At 41.4% G+C, this 21,836-nt stretch overlaps 1 protein-coding gene across 1 annotated transcript in view; it reads right to left on the minus strand.

Moving 5' to 3' along the window:
- Positions 1-21,836, minus strand: part of LOC138247403 (immunoglobulin superfamily member 1-like) — a 416,459-nt gene that overhangs the window by 171,953 nt on the left and 222,670 nt on the right. The window contains exon 5 of the mRNA XM_069202042.1: positions 20,964-21,254. Within this exon, the coding sequence (XP_069058143.1) occupies positions 20,964-21,254 (291 nt within the window). The remainder of the gene's footprint in view (positions 1-20,963; positions 21,255-21,836) is intronic.

Here is a 21,836-nt window from a genome sequence, read left to right on the forward strand (position 1 = left end):
ATGTAGCTATTGACTTGAAGCTTCTGTCCCGTTTAGCAAAAGTCTGTACATCCACTTCACTGAAATGGCCTGATGCTTTGCCATTGGTTCTGATGAGCCTCAGGTGAGTTCCTGACAGGAAAATTGGATTTTCCCCTGACAAGATACTGATTGGAAGAGCAATAAGACTGCCTCCTATACTTGAAAATGCACTTGTGAACCTCACAAATGACATGGAACTTGAATACTGTAAAGGATTGGCTGATGTGGTGTACTCTGTCTCTGGCCTAGCAGTTCGGGCTGGACTGTTCCCATGGGGAACAGGGTCAAGACTGATTTGCATATGGCTGGGTCCAAACTGGAATGGCATGGGCAGCAAAAAAACGATGGATTAAACCCAGATCTGTGACTGGGGGTGAATGTTTGACAATGTTCAGCATTCCGTCCATCACTTGTTGTTTTTGCATTTGTCGCCCTAAGTGGGAAGGGTATGCCCAGACGTGGGTTCCGTGCTTCCCATGCCTCTGGATTCAAGCTAGCCTGGCTGATGAGGGGTGAAACCCCGAAACGGGTCTCAGGATGCTTGTTTCCAGTCCAGGGAAGACCTGGCCTAGCAGTTCGGGCTGGACTGTTCCCATGGGGAACAGGGTCAAGACTGATTTGCATATGGCTGGGTCCAAACTGGAATGGCATGGGCAGCAAAAAAACGATGGATTAAACCCAGATCTGTGACTGGGGTTGAATGTTTGACAATGTTCAGCATTCCGTCCATTGCTTGTTGTTTTTGCATTTGTCGCCCTAAGTGGGAAGGGTATGCCCAGACGTGGGTTCCGTGCTTCCCATGCCACTGGATTCAAGCTAGCCTGGCTGATGAGGGGTGAAACACCGAAACCGGTCTCAGGATGCTTGTTTCCAGTCCAGGGAAGTCCTGGCCTAGCAGTTCGGGCTGGACTGTTCCCATGAGGAACAGGGTCAAGACTGATTTGCATATGGCTGGGTCCAAACTGGAATGGCATGGGCAGCAAAAAAACCATGGATTAAACCCAGATCTGTGACTGGGGGTGAATGTTTGACAATGTTCAGCATTCCGTCCATCACTTGTTGTTTTTGCATTTGTCGCCCTAAGTGGGAAGGGTATGCCCAGACGTGGATCCCGTGCTTCCCATGCCACTGGATTCAAGCTAGCCTGGCTAATGAGGGGTGAAACCCCGAAAAGGGTCTCAGGATGCTTGTTTCCAGTCCAGGGAAGACCTGGCCTAGCAGTTTGGGCTGGACTGTTCCCATGGGGAACAGGGTCAAGACTGATTTGCATATAACAGGGTCCAAACTGGAATGGCATGGGCAGCAAAAAAACGATGGATTAAACCCAGATCTGTGACTGGGGGTGAATGTTTGACAATGTTCAGCATTCCGTCCATCACTTGTTGTTTTTGCATTTGTCGCCCTAAGTGGGAAGGGCATGCCCAGACGTGGGTCCCGTGCTTCCCATGCCACTGGATTCAAGCTAGCCTGGCTGATGAGGGGTGAAACCCCGAAACCGGTCTCAGGATGCTTGTTTCCAGTCCAGGGAAGACCTGGCCTAGCAGTTCGGGCTGTACTGTTCCCATGGGGAACAGGGTCAAGACTGATTTGCATATGGCTGGGTCCAAACTGGAATGGCATGGGCAGCAAAAAAACGATGGATTAAACCCAGATCTGTGACTGGGGGTGAATGTTTGACAATGTTCAGCCTTCCGTCCATCACTTGTTGTTTTTGCATTTGTCGCCCTAAGTGGGAAGGGTATGCCCAGCCGTGGGTACCGCTTCCCATGCCACTGGATTCAAGCTAGCCTGGCTGATGAGGGGTGAAACCCCGAAACCGGTCTCAGGATGCTTGTTTCCAGTCCAGGGAAGACCTGGCCTAGCAGTTCGGGCTGGACTGTTCCCATGGGGAACAGGGTCAAGACTGATTTGCATATGGCTGGGTCCAAACTGGAATGGCATGGGCAGCAAAAAAACGATGGATTAAACCCAGATCTGTGACTGGGGGTGAATGTTTGACAATGTTCAGCATTCCGTCCATCACTTGTTGTTTTTGCATTTGTCGCCCTAAGTGGGAAGGGTATGCCCAGACGTGGGTCCCGTGCTTCCCATGCCCCTGGATTCAAGCTAGCCTGGCTGATGAGGGGTGAAACCCCGAAACCGGTCTCAGGATGCTTGTTTCCAGTCCAGGGAAGACCTGGCCTAGCAGTTCGGGCTGGACTGTTCCCATGGGGAACAGGGTCAAGACTGATTTGCATATGGCTGGGTCCAAACTGGAATGGCATGGGCAGCAAAAAAACGATGGATTAAACCCAGATCTGTGGCTGGGGGTGAATGTTTGACAATGTTCAGCATTCCGTCCATCACTTGTTGTTTTTGCACGTACTCTGTCTCTCACCAGGTTGCAGCTGCCACTGTACCCCAATATCAGGAGCAGTGCCACAACCTCAGTCCCAATGACTGGGTCTTGGTGAGGTAACACTAGAGGAAGTCATGTTTTGGATCTGAGGTGGAAGGGCCCATACCAGGTGATTTTGGTAATGAATACTGCTGTCAAATGTGCCTGGGTTCTGAATTGGGTGCATGCCTTGCACACTCAGTAAGTGAGGTGTCTATATGAAGAGACAGTGTTCTTTCATCCAACACCAAGAACACTGGTGACAGTACCACCTATAGCACATCAGCAAGAGGCAGTACAGTTGAGTGCGGTACAACTGTCAGAAGCTCGACAGTTGCAAGAAGACAGACCGCAAGAAGAAGACCTTGGCCAGGAGGAAAAGGGGTAGCAACTCAGGGAAAACTGCACCTGTACAACATTCAGTGCTCTCAAAAGTGGTGCTGAAGCATCTGGTGAAGGGGAAAATTAGATCAAGGCTCAACCTGAAGAAATAATTTAAGAGACCTATAACCCATTGGTTAGTGACTGTGTTGGATTTGATAGAAAATAATGGGCAACCCTGGCACCAAAGACTTCAGTACTTGCTGGATTTGGAATAAGGGCGAGACAAAGATCACTTTGTACCCATTGGAAGCGCACAAGAAGAGGCTGCGGTTGCGTAGTGATTGACCCTGTTTTGTATAACTGGCTCAGGGAAAAGTTGACTCCCAGCCCCAATCTTAAGGAGAGGTTACAAGGGTCAGTTGCTAGATGTATTGACATGTCAAATGATTCAGCTCATACATAAAAAAATGTATTTTGACCTTCTTATAGGCCTAACGTATTACATTTTTGTATGTGTTTGTTAGTTTAGGCTCCTGAATCTTCCTTCATATGCATTAGAAAGCTTAGGTAAAATAAAACTTGTAGTTCATAATGCAGTTCATGGTGTTATGGAGATTAGTGGGAAGGGAAACAGAGAATGTACAAAGTAATCGATGTTTGATAATCTTTGAGCACTTCTTGAGGTTCATTGTTCAATGCTGATATGATGGAAGACGAACCCTGTTCACATGGACGGATAAGAAGCTGATTGGATGACTCGAAGTTGAAAGAGCAACATGAAGAAACATTCTATGCTATTTGAAGTTAATAAAAGGTTTGTGTTCCCAGACTAGACAAGAGTCTTCGGTTAGGACTTCAGCTTAAGATAATCTCCGTTATGGACTCTTTGCAAAGGACTTTTATACTCTGTTCTCTTTCCTTCTCTTTATGAGAGATACTGAGATGTGCGATTTTCTTAAAAGTCTTCTCATATTGAATTAGAATTACCATTGAATGCTGAAGCTTCATGCGTTATGCTGTTTCTCACATCTTTTGAAACAGAGTTCTGACTGATGCTCAGATAGACTAGGGACTCCCCTTTATGGAACAAACTGTTGTTTTATGCATTATAATTTGCAATTAATTGATTGAGACTAACAACCATTTTCTTCATTCTGTGGTGATAATAAAGAGAGAAAGAGAGAAAGATTAATAAAGTCTTTGAAACTCTCCTAAACTCTCATTATTGACTCCTATTGTGTAGAAGATTTAAAATATATTTTTGATGATGTACAGTTCCAGGTGAATCTCATCTAGTGTCAAAGAGCCATTTAGCTGTATTCCACCGTGGGGGTCATTCTTCGATGAGAGAAAATAAAGTAATTATCTTGTGTAGACTGATTCAGGTTAACTGAAATCCCCATGCTCCAGAAGCTAAAATTAGGGCATGTTTTCACACTATCACCCTCAGCCATGTGAGAAAAAAATATGATATTCTGAGTAAAATATATACTTCAACATGCGCAGCAGGTTGTCAGTTGATTCCTCAGTGCTCTACTGCAGCTTCCCAGAGTATCCTAATAAACATCTAGAGTGTTAACATTTTGTATTTATTACAAAAGTGTGGCACACATGAACAAATCTTGTTAGAATCATAGCTGTAAAGCTTTACGCATTTCCTTTAGAAATTAACAAAATTAAGGGTTATTTTTCACAGAAAATATGGTTAGCGATCTAGAGTTCTCAAATGTCTGTTTCATCCCACAAAACATTCTCACATGCAGATTAAGACAGATACTTTTAACACCAGCAAATGTCTGTCAGTTAACTACTTACAGTATTGATCAGGTGTAGCTTCCTCAGAATTCTAATGAACATCTAGACGACTAGCATTGTATACTCAAGCTGATGTATTTAAAGTCTTGCCGGCAGAGCAGGAGCATTAAGATGTCATTGCAGGTGCAAAAAGTATTTCTTGATTGGAATTATATGTGCATATTACAACAAAACTATTGCAATTGAAAAGGAAATTCTGACATGTATATAACTGTGGTTTTCTGAATGATTCTCAACTGCGCCCAATTAGGCCTTTATACACAATGGCACTTGTAATACCGCAGTCGGGATATCGGCCACGTTTGTGATGGAGTGACTCACCTGCCAAGTCTAAACCAGGCCCTTAGCATCTGTTATTGTGTTCATTTACGTGAGAAAGGACTGATTTGGTGTTTGTGCTGAAGAGAACATTGGATTTCCTGTTTATTGCTGGTTAAGGTAATCAGATTTGTTGCAGTCCAAGATTGAGAGATATATTCTGTGGCAAAGTGATAGTTTGTTTTATGAGTTGCCACATAACCACTGAGATAGGGAATTTCTTGAATTAATAAGAATCTCTTTGTTGAACGCATTCAACTTAGATTGGTGTTTGTTTATTTTTAAGATCACAGGAGTAAGCACATTAATCGAGGGTAGATTACTGCTGAACAAGAATCTGCCTTGGTATAAATTTGTTTATAATGCTTGACAATGTTACAAAAGTACTGTTTCTAACTCTTTAATTTGAAAGATAGGTTTTTCTTTGATTTCTTTTTTCTTAGGTTCAGCAGACACGATTTATTTTGTGCGCGTTGTTGTGGCTGAAGGAATGTTGATCTCGATCTAAAGAATTTGTGCTGCCAATGGATGACTGATCCTAAGAGTCGCTCAGGGATTGATAAGATGTCACACCGAGTTGCAATGTTATTGATCAGTTGCTCTTATAGGCTGCAATTTGATGGGGTGACCTTTCCCATAGCCACACTGCAATTTCTTATTTGTTGTTAGTTTGTCTTTGTGCAGCTTGTGATAACTTTGATCGAAACAAATTTTTAAAAAACTTTGTCCTGGACTGAAAAAGCCTAAAGTTTCAAAAGCTCCTAATACAGAAGATGGAAAGGTTCCTCCAGAAGAATTTCCTGCATTTGGAAATGATGATGGATGTGGGGTTTCATAATTCAAAGACTAGCATGAGTTTATATCTAGTAAGAAGCACATGTAATTTCCTCTAGAGGGTACTGTTAATATCAGAAAGTATGATTACCTGAGATATAAAATATGAGGGCAACCATTACAATTTGAGGCATTAAATGAGCAGGATCGAGTGTCTATTGAGAAGGTAAAGAAAAGAGTAAAGAAACAGGATAGAAATACAGTGAACCCGTGGTTAAAACCTAAATGTGATATCCAGAGAAAGGTATGGAGTGAAGATACAAAGCAAGTTTTGGGTGTATTTCCTGCAATAATTTGGGAGACAAATATGAAAAGTTTTGAAAATAATTCAGAGATTCTAAAACAAAAAATGGAAAGAAAGACAATAACAATGATTCTGATAAGAAGTATAACATCCTGAATGAGATGTTAGACTCAATACCCCCCCTTACCTTCATGATGCACAGACCCCGAGACTGCCAGCACATGATATGGGTTCAAGAGAACCAAGCATGGGGCGCGTGCAATAATAGAGCATACTACTGGGAGTGCTCTGCCTGAGAGTACATTATGAACTTCATCTGGTCCTAGTGGTACTGTCCTTCCAGTCATTACAGCTGTTGTTTCTACACCACAGCATACCGGACCAGAAGAAAGAGAAATTAATTTGGCTAACCTGAAACTTTAATTTGAGGAAGTTTTACAAGGTGCAATTGATGTAGAAATACTATTTGTCTATTATTCAGATTAAGTGAAATATTTGATTAGGAAAGGACCTAGGTGATGCTTGAAGCATATGACAAACTGAAGGATTTAGAAGAATACAATATTGATTCTTGATAATAATAGAAAATTGCGTAAAAACATTAGAATGGAAATGAGTGAAGCAAAAGTAAAAACGGGTCTATTAACTCTGAAAGGTTATATTAGAGAGTTGATTGATTCAATAAAAGACTGGAGAGATTTGAGAAAATACTGGAACAAGTGGAAGAAAAAGGCTAGCTCTAAAAACAAAAAAGGATTGATACTGAAAAGAAGGTAACAATGGTTATGAGTGAGGCTAAAATGGAAATGGTTCTGACACAGTTCCCTTTCTGAGAAGTGCATGGTGAGGATTACATGCATGTTTCCTGGACTAGGTCTGATCTAATAGTATTTACAACAATGTTTCCAATACTGAGAGAAGAACTAGATAAGTGGTTCACAGAAGTTGTAAGACTGGTGAAGATTTCAAAGGTGCTTTGGATTTTGGGTGGATTTAAATATGTGGTTTGAGAATGTTGTTCCCAAAGATTTGTAGGCCGACTGCAAAGTGGCTGGTAATTGGCCGACAGAAGTACCTCAAGGAGGACAGTCTACTAATGGTCAGGCTGTTCTGGTAATGGAGAAATACAAAGAAGTGACAGAACATTTGAAACACAAGTACAGTGGCGTCAAAGATTTACCATAATAAGGCATTAGCGAATTCATAATTGGCTTTTGTTTTGGGTTTGCATTCTGAGCTTAGCTGCATATTCAGCATAGTATGATGTGTTGGCAGACCAGATTATTGACAAAATCAATATTGCAGTGATTGCTTTGATGCTAAACAGTAGATGATCAAGTAAACTGATAGTTGCACAGATGAAGCACCTTCAAAAAGGTGTTCTCAGTCAAATGGTGAATTCGAGTTATCAGTCTAGTTTGGTTGATGGTGCAAATTTGAATTCTGGAATACAAGGTATGCAAGGAGTTGGTGTCAGGGATATAACACATTGTCTGCACAGATTAGGAATTTGGTTCCACAGGGCAGAGGTAAAGGGTTCGTAAATAACCCTGGAATAAATGTGAATGTCAAGATGCTTAAAAAGAGCACTGCTTATCATTTATGAGAGACAATTCGTCATTGGAAGCGTGAGTTTAGACAGAATTCAGATCAAATTCAAAATGATTTACTCTTTCGATGCAACAGAATGAAATTACACAAGAAACTTCTATGCCAAATGCACAAATAATTGTAATCCCATAGCAATATGCCTGTAGGTGCAGTATTTCAACAAAACATGAAAAATAATATGCCACAGAATTTGGATTTTCCACAGAAACCTCCAATATTAAACAGTAACTTTCCAGGTACCATCCAATGCGACAAATTCACAATCACTGTGCTTATGGGGGAGAAGGACTGTATGCTTGGTGCAGTCCTAGAAGAGTGCCCCATATGTAGATGGTTAGGTGAATGGTCATCCTGTTTCATTTTAGATCTCTACTGATGCTAACCATACCACAGTTCATTCTATGAAGGCTCCAAACCTACAGCTCTGTGGAAAAAAAGATCAAGGTCTAGGTATTAGCAATAAGCAAATCATAAATCAGGTTACAATATATACCCCTGTTAATATTTTATCAATGGAGAATGTTTTTTTTATGTTTTGAAAGATCAATTGCATGATTTATTGTATGTTATTGTATGTCAGATGGTGTGACGATTCAGACTCAAAATGATGATTCAGTTTAAAGTAAAATCTCAAGAGGCAAGAAGTCAATTGTTCCTGGTTCTTACAAAGATGACATGCCCATGTAGTCCCAGGTTTTCCAATCATAGCACACTCTGCTGTGTTTTATTTCAGATTGTACACAGTGAGTGACGTGTGTCAAGCAATACTCTCCATTCCTCTACATGAGTATAGCCAATATTTTTTCGCATTTTGTGTTGACTCTCACAGGGGGCACCAAAAGGCCATCAACCTTTAGTCAGATCCTAAGGAAAGATTTGGAAAATCTGCAGATTCCCTGTAACTCAGTGCTGCTGCAGTGTATTGATGACCTGCTTGTCTCTTCTAAAACAAAATATTGCAAGCTGGATACAACTGGACTCTTGAAATATCTCGCTTGCAATGGAGTGATTTACATCATACTGAGAAAGGGACAAGAAAAGTGCCCAAGGAACACTTTGCTGCAATCCTGAGAATGAATCTTCAGACCATCTTGAGGGTGAGGAGGATGCTTATGGAAACGATTGGCTTCTGTCTTCAGTGGAGTCCAAACTTTTCCCTCATTGCAAAGCCTTTAGTAAGGCTTACTAACAGTAAAATAGTGGACCTGATGCCATATGGCGATGAATGCATGGTTGCCTTTGTAAAACTCAGAGAAAAACTTTGCAGCACAACATCCCGATGAATGCCTAATTATAGGTTTCCTATTATATTGCCACAAAAGAGAGTTACCCACCCTTACACAGAAGCATGGTGAGGTAAAGCAGCATTTCACTTACTTCTCTGCTACATTAGATCCAGAAGCCTCAGCTGTGATTGTTTGAAATCTGTAGCAGTTGTTTGCCTCGCAGTTCAGCAGAGTGAGGGAATGATAATGGGGTGCAAATTAATTGTGTTAATCTCCCATCCTGCTTAAATCTTGCTGATTCATACACAAACTCAGCAAATCACAGCGACCTGACAAGATTAAGCAGACAGTACTGGCATGTGATAGGTATTATCTAAATAAGAAGGTGCAATGCATTAAACCCTACAATGCTGCTGCTGATTCCAACCAATGCTGAAGACGATGAAGAAACTGATCATAATTGCATTGATGTAGCAGAATTGTTCACCACAACAACACCAAACACTAAAGATGTTCCACTTGAAATTCCTGATCAGACTTTTTCTGTGGAAAGTTCTTGTCTGAGTGACCATCAAGGAATCATGAGAACAGCTTATGCTGTCTGTTCTATTTCTAAAGTTGTTCAAAAATTGTACTTGTGTAATGAATCTTCAGCACAAGTAGCAGAATTAATTGCCCTGATGAAAGCACATAGTCAGTCTAATAAACGGAGGGTAAAAATGTATACAGACAGCCACGATGGTTCTGAAGTGGTACATGATTTGGTCAATTATGGTCACAAACAGTTTTAATGACATGGGGCCTGATTAAGAACTCAGCAGTGACGGATATCCCGGCCAGCCAAAATCTAATTATCATAGGATAGAATGAGATTTAGATTTTGGCGGATGGGATATCTTTCACCGTTGTGACGAAGTAGCCCATCCACTGAGTTCTAAATTAGGACCATACTCTGATACATCAATCAGGAAAGGGACATACATTTTAAATCTACTAGAGGCATTACAACAACTTAAAGAAATATTGGTTGTAAAGTGTTGTCAGACCAGACATTCTTGGCGTGGTATTCCCCCAAGCTTTTAGCTTTAACTCCTTTGTTTTGAACCTTCCTTTTTAATACTTATAATCCACCCCTAAAGTTGACCCTAAAGCCTCATAGGGCAGCGTGCATTGCATTATAAAAGTAGGGCATGCAGGTGTAAGATTTACATATTCTCATAGTGAAAAAAACCCTAGGGTATTTATTTTACTGTTGTAAGGGCTGTCTCTCTCACTGTCTAACACAGGGTTACCGTATTACATTCAATATATGTAAACAGATTGGGAGCAGATTGAGATAGACTGTTTACACTCAAATGAATTGTGATTTAAAATCCTCTTTAGTGGTGAAATTAGATTTTAAATTACTATACTGAAAAAGCCACTTTTCAAAAGTTGCCATTTATCTGCCCAAACCAAATGTGCCTTTATGCCAGTGTCCTGGGTCAGATGACTGTGACTGGCGCTGCTGATGTGAGTTGTGTATTTCTTCCAGACAGTGAAAGAAAGGAAACTTAGGAGTGATGGGAGAGAGACTTCCTGGCAGGATAGCTGGGGAGGAGCTGCCCCCTGTTCTGATCAAATTTCAGAGGTTCCTGCCTGCAGCACACACAAAGGAACCTGACACCAGACCTGCCCTCCCTTTTGTCGCCCTAGACAGTTTAGAACCACAACCAGAACAGGAGGAAAAACTGACCAGAATCAGTTTTGAGGGTAGGTCTGATAATTCCCCAATACAAAGGCTGGCACCAGCTATAAAAATGAGACCTTCAGAACCTACCATCATAACACTCCTGGACCTGTGGAAGATTCAGAAGAAGGACTACCCTGCTGTCAGAAAGTTTTCCCTATTGCTCGAAAGACTGCTCTTTTGCCTGAAGAAGGAAGATTAGAACTGTCTGCCTTCATCCCGTGCTACTCAGAGTGACTTAAAGAGTCAGATTGATTACCTCCTGAATTACAGGGACACAACTAGCTTACAGAAGCCTCCCTGCAACTGCCCAGCTGACCAGCACAAATTGGCAATGTCTGGACCTGCCTGAGCCTTGCTGTTGATCTCCCTCTGAATGAGTCCTGATCCACAAGGTATGCACTCCAGGTCCTGAACCCTTGAACGACATCAGAGTAAGCTAGATGAATAAGAGTAAGATGAAAATCCTGCAGTTTGGGCTCTTTGCGACCGGGAGCAGTCCTGCAATGCATCTTACTGCAACAGCCCCGTTCATGCCAAGACTCAGCCACCAATGATGACCTCTAACATGACCGTCCATGACCACTTGCAACACAAGACCTGCACCAACAGCGACTGTCTGTAAAGGTCCACCAATGCAAAGCTCCAGCGACGACTGTCTCTTCGCACTACAGCAATGACTGTCCACTATGTCCAACCAGCTCTTCACCCTGAAGCCTCCTCCTGGAAGCCCCCTTCAGCGCGATGGAGCTCTTTGTGGCGGACTTGAGAAGGTAATTTTTCAACAGGACTAACTTGGTTCCTGTATTCCACCTGCTCTCCATCATAGTCGGCCATAACTTGTGACTTTCCCCTTGTCCAGTGCAACCAGATGACCGTGCGTATCCCTTTCTCTTTCTGAGCACTATTTCCATCTAGAATTTTAATATCACTTGTTCTACTGAGTGGATTCTGTTCATGTTGGTGTCATTTTATTTATGACAATTTACTTTATTTTTCTAAAATTGAGTTTTCTTGTGCTGTGTTTTCAGTTTATTTCTGTTTGAGTGCTGCATAAATACTTTACACATTGTCTCTAAGTTAAGCCTGACTCCTTTTGTGCCAATCTACTAGATTGCTAAGCAAGGGTTAATATACAGGTTTTAGTGGTTCACCCTGATAAGGATTGTGTTTATTATTGGAGCAGGGTTTCCACTCCACTCAGCTAATAAGCCAATTTCTTACAAATGTGTTGCTGATACGTCTGGTGATGGGCTGATCACCATGAGCAATCGCTATGCCAATGAAATTGCTAGGTATTTTGGCTTTGAAACTGTGATAATTGAACCAAAAGAGCAAGACCAAGAAGTAGAACAATGCAAAACGGAGACAGAAGCCATTGAAACTGAAAATGTGAATTGTTTTTGTTGAATCTATTTCAAATAATATTGACTGAACTCGAAGGGCTACAAGAGGAGGTGCTAGAGGATAAAACGAAGAGATGGGAGACAGCTGTTTGTAAGAAAGATTATAATGATATGTAGGTAACACCAGATCACCAACATCTTCTTCCTTATTCAATGCTGCCAACAATGGCTAGGTTAATTCATGGTGAAAATCACGTAGGGAGAGATAATTTGGTAAGGATCTTTAAAAAGTATTGGCATCATACTTTTTCTGAAGGTGTATTGCTTGTCAAAGAATTAATCAGGGAAAGCAGACAATGGTGACTATGAGAGAAAGTCTGAGAGACCATTCTCCTATGGCCAGACCCTGTGCCCAACCCTCCATAGGTCACCAACCCAGTAGCCATGCCCTGTGCCATCCCTCCATGACCACCTAAAACACAACATGCTCATTCTTCAGCCCTTCATAGCAAAGGTTGACAAAAGTGCCTATTATTCAGCAATGCTTAGTTGCCAGCTCTCCGCAAGTGACCTACTCCTACTGTTCCAGCCATTTTAGTGAATAAAAGTAAAAAGTCAATGACAGCGATTAACCATTATTCACTTCTGAAATATCCAATTTATTTTGCATCATTCAAAAGCTTACAGTTACTTTAATGGAAGTCGACGGGGTAAATAAAGTCCCCTATTTTTTTTCTACAAAAGCTCCAAATGTAAGCAAATATGCATGTGTGATGTAATATATCAGGTCATAAGAAGTTCAAGATGGGGTTACAGTTAGTTCACTGAACGATAGCTGTTGAATTTTAGTGTTTTTTGTTATTTTTGTTAACATTAAATCCTATCTTATTCCAATATTTAACTATACTGCCACTTTAACCATAGTTCCTTCAGTTAGGATAGTAGTCAAGGTAGTCCTGTGCTTTCAAATGGACCACCTGATGGCCCGGTCTTTTAATAGATAGCACTCATGACAAACTTGATAGATTAAGTGTCCCGGAACTTGACAACCGCAAACAGTGTATTAAACTCACAATGCTCAAATGGCCATCATGATGGACATTTGAGCATATTGAATGCCTCTAAAACCAAGACTGGAAAACCTACAACCAGCCCTGTTTCTGGCCTGATGGTCTAGGACCACATTCAAAAATATCTAAAGAGGTAAAAACCCTTGGAATTACCACGGATGCCAAACTGTCAATGAAACCACGAGTGAATGAGGTAGCCAGCTTCTAGACTTTGGGTTGAAAGGAGTTTAAGTAATTATTCTATACAACTGTTTATCTATTGTGTCCCTAATAAAATGGTAAGCATGAAGGTTATATAATTTTATTAAATGAATCGATTAGTGTCCCAACTTACAAGAGTAAATCAGGATCAGCGAGCAAGTTGAAAAGCCAATGGGTTGACTTTAAATCGGATTTTGATGGACAGTAGACCTAAGCTACATTTAGGAATATTGGCATGTTTTGCACTTTATATGCTGCTAATACACACAGCAATTTACCTGGAAGGGTTATTGGCAGTAAGGAAAGCTTATCAAAAGACTGACCTGTTTTCTTTTAATTTCTCCCGTTTTTGTAAATAAATGCACCTTTAACCTGATGATTACAGCCAAGGTACTTACATCATGCCATACCCTGGACAGAGTTCCATTAGCTTGGAAAGACGCTTCTATTGGTCAATGATTTGTGAAATAGATTTCCAGTACAAGTACAATGAGTTGGCTTTTCCTTGCAGCCCAAATTCATGTTCTTATGGCCTTTATCATTTGCATTGGCATCAGAGTGCTGGGCACGGCTTTCAGTTTCTTGAACCCAACCTTTGTGCTTGGTCCTTAGTCATTCACGTTGTGACCTAGTACCTGGCATGGCATTTAGCTTCCCTGTCACCAAGCTATACATAGGCAGCTCTGGTAAATGCGAAAGCAAATGGGTGTTCTAATGTTTTTGACACCCCAAAATTTACCTTAATCAGAGTTCCCTTATTTAAGTGGATCTGAGACAGTGTTAAACCTCAGCATTATGAGACAATGTGCCACAACGTTAAGGCACCTCCTTAAGCATCATAATCAGAAAACACAATTCATTAAGTAATTGGACCCACTCAATAATTGACTTCTAGATCAATGGAAAAGTTAAAAAGTTACATTAAAGAATTCAAAAATATAGTGGTACAGAGTCACTGCCATGAGGGCTTTCAGTGCAGAGTTATTCAGACAATGCAATAATCAGAAATTAATCTAAGTCTCAAATGAGCAGCAAAATTAAGAGGAAAATGGACAACTCTCGTAGCAGACTCTAAGTCTTCAGGACAGTCCTTTGGCTCACCCCCAAAATCAGTTTTTTAAACATTATTCCTGTGTTTAAAATTACAGAATCTGCAGTTTCCCCATGGTGTGAGAAAATGTGGCATTTCATCTGCAAATCAAAACACATCAAAAATAATAAATAGATATCATGTTACCTTAACACCTAAGCACTAATTCACTGCATTAAAAATAATTCAGCATTATTTAGCACCCTCTTTGGTAAATGTCATCCGGAGATGTGTGAGAAAACAGGGCTGATTGCAGAGGCCTCCTAACTTTTTGTCCCCATTTTTCACTTTTTGCTGGAGTTTTCCTGACTCTGATGGTGCCCTGGGTACTGCTAACCAGCCCCAGAGCCTTGTGCCCTGTATAAAATAAGTTTGCAAATTAGGCTAATTATAATTGGCCATGTCAACCTACCTATACGTTTCTAGTGTGTGGTAGGGCATGTAGGTTTAGGGACCCCAGCATAGGTAGTGCACCCATGGGAGCACTGCTGAGGTGCCCAGTGTCATTTTAAAGGCAGACCTGCCTTACTGGCTGCTTTTAAATTAAAGTTATTTGCAAATTCTACCTTGGAATTAAAAGTACTTCCAAAGTCTTAAACTGCCTTATTTTTACATATACGTCACCCCTAAGGTGTGGCATATGTACCCCTAGGGTTGGGTGTCATGTAACTAAAAGCAGGGACCTTATAAAAATAGTTTTATAAGCCCTGGTGAGGTAAAACATCCAACTTAGTGTTTCCCTCATTGTAGTGAATGGCCTCCATAGGCTAGAATGGGGAGAATTTATTTTAATTTATAAAGTCCCCTTAAGTGTCAGATACCTCAAGTTTGGTATCAAATAAACTGTTATAATAAACCCCACAACTTACAATTGTTGGATTTAATATAACTTGTTCAGGTAAAGAGTTTTAAACTCTACTTAATAAGTTGCCAACTTCAGCCCTGTAGTGCCCTTCTCTGATTGACCAGCCTCTGGCAGCCTGTCCAGGCTGCCTTGATGAGGTGTGAATTGGGCTGGGCTGAACAAAAACAGATGTGCTTGGGAAAGGAGAACTTCCCTCAGCAGATGGAGAAGCAGGAAGGGGGAGGGCTGCCAGACTGGTCTTCAAAGACAGGGAAGGACAATTAGAGCAACCCAGCACCTACCTCACATCCTGCAAACCCAGACAATTAGGTGCCCCCTTGGTTACTCTGGAGGACTGCACACTTGGGCTTCACTACAAGAAGGACTTTGCCTGGCTTCAACTGGTTCAAGGAGGGACTCCCTGTTTGCTACAGGTGCAACATTGCTAACCAGAGTTCCCTACACCAACTCCTGAAGAAACTGACCAGCTGACCACTGTCCAGTGGCCAATTTGGAGTTTGCGCCAGGTGCATTCTGGGAGTTGTAGTCCGCACCCTCAAGGAGCAACTCAGAACTTCTGGAACCTTGGGGTGAGCAGTGGACACCAAAAGATCCTTAAAAGAACATCTGGGAGAAGATCCAGAAGTTTGGAAAAGTTTGGAGAACTTTTGGGAAAAAGCTCCTTAAAGGGACCGACCCGCCGCGGCAATTCTAGCCGGCTTGCCTTAACCGCAACCCGGCCTGATTCGCAGGTTCGTCCTGATGAAGAAAATCTCCAAAAAAGTGACTACGTCCGAACGTAGAAAGTTGACCGGTATCTCCCAGGCAGTGTATTCGAAGAGGGCTCCAAGGACGTTGGATCAAAATTCAGGTTGCACCAGTCGAAGGATTTTTATCTCGAAAAATCATCTAAGTCCGAACGTAGAAATCTCCACCGAGGGCTCCCCTGATGCCTATCCGAGGAAGAGTTCCAGGAGGCCGGATTGGACTAGCGACTTGGTCCCACTGAAGAAAATGTTCAAGAAAACAACTAAGTCCGAAGGTAAACTTTTGACCGAGGCCTCCCGCTTGCTGTAGCCGAGCTGTTTGACTTTGCCCCGGTCGAGGTGCGACCAGTTGATCAGATTGGTGCTATTCGTTTTTAGGCGCTAAAAAGCATGAATTCTTTAAAAATTAATATCTCCTGTTCCCCTTATCCGATTTTATTCATTTTGGTGTCATTTTATTTTAAGATAAAAATATACTCTATATTTATAAATTGGTGTTGGATTTTTATTGTGTTTTACTTATTTACTGTTTTGTTATTTTTAAATGCTTAACACACTAGTATCCTAAGTTAAGCCTTTCGCTAATTGCCAATCTACCAAGGGTTGAGCTGGGCTTAATGTATTAAGACCTAACTGGACCTAAGTGGAGGTTAGTGGCCTATTGCTAAGTGTAGGTACTTACCTGCCCTGACCAATAAACCATTATCTTGTTTAAGCACAGAGGTGCTTAAACAAGATAAATGAACAAGATTGTGTTATGTGAATGAGTAGGGCACAGTTAACAGATGGAAAGACCTTGTAAATATTTCAAGTTGTGACTGTACTGGAGAAGGTTCAACAACAGCAAAATAACAATAACAGTGTGTACGAAATTTGGTTTTTGGTTGAGGGAGATTGAAGCTCCACTCAGGCAACACCCACAATCTTTGTCAGGGTGAAACTACAAGAAGTCACTAAATTATACTGTGCTTAATCCTCTGGTAGAAAGCAGTCAGGCTTAACTTAAAAGACATGTGTACAGTATGTATGCAGCATACAAATAGAAATTAAGTGAAAACACCACAACACAAATAAGAAACAAATTAAAAAACAATAGTGTGAATTGAGATCACAGAACAAATATTATACATACCCCCATTCTCTTCTAAACAATATGGCACTGAAACAGGAGTCCATCAAAGATCATCTTACCAATGCTTTCCAACATCTACATCTAATCACTACTAGATCTGATCAATGGGTTTGCCATCACCTGCTATAGCTACGCAGATGACACACAGGTGCTCATTACAGGTGCACAAAGCAGCGGTCTGACCTCCACATTATGACCCTGGGGGAGACGCCATGGTCTAACCGCTGGCACCGCCAGGTTGCTGCCAGTCGACAGCCTGGTGGTGCCAGTGGTCTTAATCCGCCAGGGCAGCGCTGCAGCGGAGTGGCGGTTTTCTGACCCAAAGAGTATGGCAGGCGGCCTCAGCCGCCCGCCAAACTCTTAATAAGGGCCACAGATTCTCCAGAAATTGGAAAGTCCAAAGGACATTAAACACCAAAGCTCTTTAATTGCGTCTGGGCCATAGACCAATGGATGACATTGAATTCCTCCAAAGAAGAGACTGAAAAAATCTACAGCCTTCTCTGTGCCTGATGACATAGGACCACATCAAAAATATCTAAGGAGGTAAAACAACCTTGGAATTACTATGGACTCCAAACTGTCAATGAATCCACAAGTGAATAAGGTTGCCAAATCAATCGTTCTCACAATGAAAGCGCCTCAATGCATCTTCAGGCACCTAGGATTCCCCCACAAGGTTCAAGCTTCAATCTCTATTGTCCTATCAAAATTGGCCTACAATAATGGTCTGTTTCACAGCTCAAACATGTCAACTATGAGAAAACTAGAAAGAACTCAGAACGCTGCTCCTAGACTCCTCCTATATGTACAGCCACAAGCACACATCTCTCCTGCCTTGAGGACTCTACATTACCAGATGCCAGAAAATCGTCATTCAAGCTAATTTGTATCACACACAAAGCAATCCATTGCAAAGGACCACTGTTCATAAAGAACAAAATCAATAAATACATACAAAAAAGGAACCTACGCTCAAGAATGACTCCCCACCTCATAATTTCTACATACAAGGAACAAAACGTGGGTGGGACATCTTTCTCTGTTCAAGCAGCCAAACTATGGAATTCCCGTACCACAAACAAATGATCCACAGACAACAATCTCCATTTTTGAAGATTAGTAAAGAGCTGGCTCTTCCCCACATGACTAACTCACAAATCAAGAATGTACCACAACAGTATAAGCAGGCATGACAAAATATACATCTCATAGTATAGAAAAGTGTTCTTGTTATACAAGTACACGTCATGCCTTCTGCTATAAACAGATACATTCATTTAAGGGGTAACTCATGGGGCATATTTACAAAATAATAACGCAGCTCGGCACTGCAAGCCATCTTGCAGCGCTGAAGTGCACCATTCAAAAAGTGCAGGGATGTGTTGTCTTTACAGCAAAACAACGCAGCAAACATGCAGAATGCAGCACACATAGAAAGAGAAAAAAATAGGAGCTATAAAGATATTTCTCCTTGTTCCGTTACTTCCACACCACCCCTGGTGTGGCGTAGCAATCTGACGCATTCCCAGCCTTGTAAAGGGAATGTGTCAGATTCCATCTGTGTTGCGTGGAAACACCTACAGCAACACCCATGGAGCGCCCCTTTTATGCAGAGTAATGCATGAAAGGGGCCCTAGTTACAAGGCCATGAAAAGCCATGCAAGGTGGTTTTGTGTTGCCTAAATATGGGCTGGGACACTGCGCCACTGGAGCGTAAAAACAAAGTGACTCTCCGGTGGTGCTAGGGGCTTGTAAATATGTCCATATATATCTTACACCACACCATACATGTGTAAATCATACCTTGTCAAAATACCTGATTCTATGTACATATAGGTGCATATATAGAGGGTTACTAATATGTGCCATACATATATATATATATATATATATATATATATATATATATATATATATACGTATATATATATATATAAATATATATATGTTTGTTACAATTATTTGAGACCATAAAAACGTACCAAATGATACATTTGGACAACAGATCATGTAAATATTGCCACTTCAATACATATAGGTATTTACTTAGAGGAGTTTAATCAAGCAAACAAAAGTTTACCAAGCATCTTGAGTATAAATAAATAAATGTTTATATATATATGTCTTTTTGTCATCTTTGCTCCAATAAACAAGTTTTGTGAAGCGCCCCGAGTGCCTGCCATCTTTTGAATCAGGAAGGTGCATCTATCTATCTATCTATCTAGTATATATACACATTATTTACATATATATGTATGTATATAGTATAGAATTTCTTTACATATTGCTATTGAAAAATAAAAGCTTTCTGTCTGTCCAATCCCTGCACTACTTCTGACTCACCCCAAACCTTCTGACTACTATGAACTCCCAAATATCCTTCTCAGTGTTTCACCCTTCCTTTAGCCATGGCACTCAACGAACAAGTACACATGACCACTACTTACAAAACAACTCACTACTTCATCTTTTCCAGCCTACTCCTATCTTTCTATCCCTATCTCAAACTCTATTAAACATAAAATAAATAAAGAGCACAATCCTGACAAAAACGGTGCACAGGAAAAAACATTGCACTAGCCCAGTGGTTCCCAACCTGTGGTCCGGGGACCCCTGGGGGTCCGCGAAGCCTTCTCAGGGGGTCCGCGAGATCCTAGAAAATTAAAAAATATTAACAAGTATTGACAAATTAGGTCCCCAGCTTCCAGTAATGACTCAGGCGGGGGTCCCCGAATTCTATTGATGATTCAGTGGGGGTCCCTGGGTTCCTTTAATGTTAAAGTGGGGGTCCACAGAAATCAAAAGGTTGGGAACCACTGCACTAGCCTACTAATTACTAATTTTGGGTTCCAGAGTAGCATGCTACTCGCTGCAAAAAAAGTGCTTCAATGCCTTGTCAGCGGTCGTAAGTGCTATATACATTCACAATTTACAATAGTATTTAGAGTAATATGTTTGTATATGTCGTCAAAGTCAGTCTGTGTTCACAAACTAGCCCTTATTAAAACTCCTCTTGAAATGTTGTTATGCATGGAACACCTTATCAGCCCTATCAAATCCTATCATTATAGCCATCGGCATATTTACTGAAAATTGGGTCTGTCTTAGAAAAAACATATATTTCTAAAATGATCACAGAACTACACTTTGGATGAGTTTCCCTGGGTTTGCCACCTTTTATCTAGAATCTCTTGACTAAGCATCAGTATTCCTCAGCCTTAGCTGGTCTTTTACATTTTTCCATTGTGTGTTTTAGCAGTATGTTGGGGGGGCATGGGGCTCTTAGATAAAAAGCCACCGGTTCACACTGCAAGCAACTCCTCGAGTTACATTATCTGATCAGGCTGTAAACAGGGCAGAGACTAATGGGAGAGATTTCTTACTAGAACTTAAATTGTTGATCTGTAGATGACAGGCAGTGCTTTGCAAAAGGTACATTAACTTTCCTAAATAAATGTGAATGTAAAAAAGAAATGCAAATGTACCAGTATACGCATATATTTGTATTGTGTATGACTGGGCAGGATAGTTTTACATTTGCTTGAATCATAAATGGTTCTATAGGAGCTGCAGATTAGGGAGGTGTCTGGGTGCAATGCAAAGAATGGTTGCCGGAGAAGTAAGGTTGGTAGGTCATTGCATGTGGTGTGAGAACAAGGAAAGGAACTCTCACGGACAAGGAGGGGGGGGGGTGTAAATAGATCCGAGGGCAACAGAGGAGGGATTGAGGGTCTCAGAGCTCGCTGTGAGGATCTATATTGCAATGTTGATATTCAACTGGAGGTAGGTCGCAGGCTGGTCTCCTGAAAGATAACACGTTCATGTTTGGAGTGTCCTAGTGGTTATTGCTGAAAGGGAAACTTCAAAGAGGTTGCACACGCGTATGTCCAAGACAAGCCTCTTTTTCTGAAAAGGAAAAAATCAAGGGACGTACTAATGTTACGACGTTTCCTTTTTCTTTGCACCTATGAGTTTTCCAGATTTTAAACATAAAAAAGTTCCACCGCTCACCTTTCTCAATTTGTATGGGGTCACTGAGCTGTGAAGTCACATATTCTCCTGACCTCAGGATCTGGTATGAACACCTGTACTCAGTGCCAGCTCTAGCATTCTCGCCGCTGATGGGAAACGTCACGCCGTAGCTCCCAGATAAAGAGGTGCGATCAGTTAGAGGTGCTTGTGCTCCATCTTTGTACAGAAAAAATCTTCTCACTGTCATGTTTTGGGGTGCTGAGCAGTTAAATCTGTAATCTCCTTCGACGCCCTGCACAGCCACATAGGAGATGGACGGCCTGGGCAGATCTGAAAGAGGCAAAGATAAATATTTTACTGAGTGGCATTGTGAGTCATCAGAGTTTTAATTGGCCAAAGTTTACTTAAATCACGTGCCCGGGTCGCTGAATGCATAATACTGATTCCATTTTTTGGCTCTTTCTTTTATCACCCTGCACGTTCTTTCTCTTTATCTCACACAATCAGGTTCTTTTCATCCTTTAGCCACTGTGCCATGGCTTTCTTTTCGTCAATCTTTGTCCCGTTTCTGCCTCTCTTTTGCTTTGGGCCAAATTCTGATGATAAATCGTTCAAAGTGCCAAAAAATGGGTGCCAGTGCCCACCACCTGCACCTATCAGGGCAAATTAATCACTGCCTCTTATTAGAATTGGGGATTGCTTCTGTAGCATAACTCTATTTATTATACATACGTGCTAATTGGCCGTAAAAGAACATTCACTAATCAGAGACTAGCGGCACACTGCACCTAGCGGCACACTACATCACCAAAGCGTAATTTTTGTTTGACGCTTCGGTGGTGCAGTGTGCCAGCCTATATTTACAAGGCCATGCAAACACACCTTGCATGGCTTTTCAGGGCCTTGTAAATA

Source organism: Pleurodeles waltl, chromosome 7 (genome assembly GCF_031143425.1).
Source record: "Pleurodeles waltl isolate 20211129_DDA chromosome 7, aPleWal1.hap1.20221129, whole genome shotgun sequence".
NCBI classification, from domain to species: Eukaryota; Metazoa; Chordata; class Amphibia; order Caudata; family Salamandridae; genus Pleurodeles; species Pleurodeles waltl.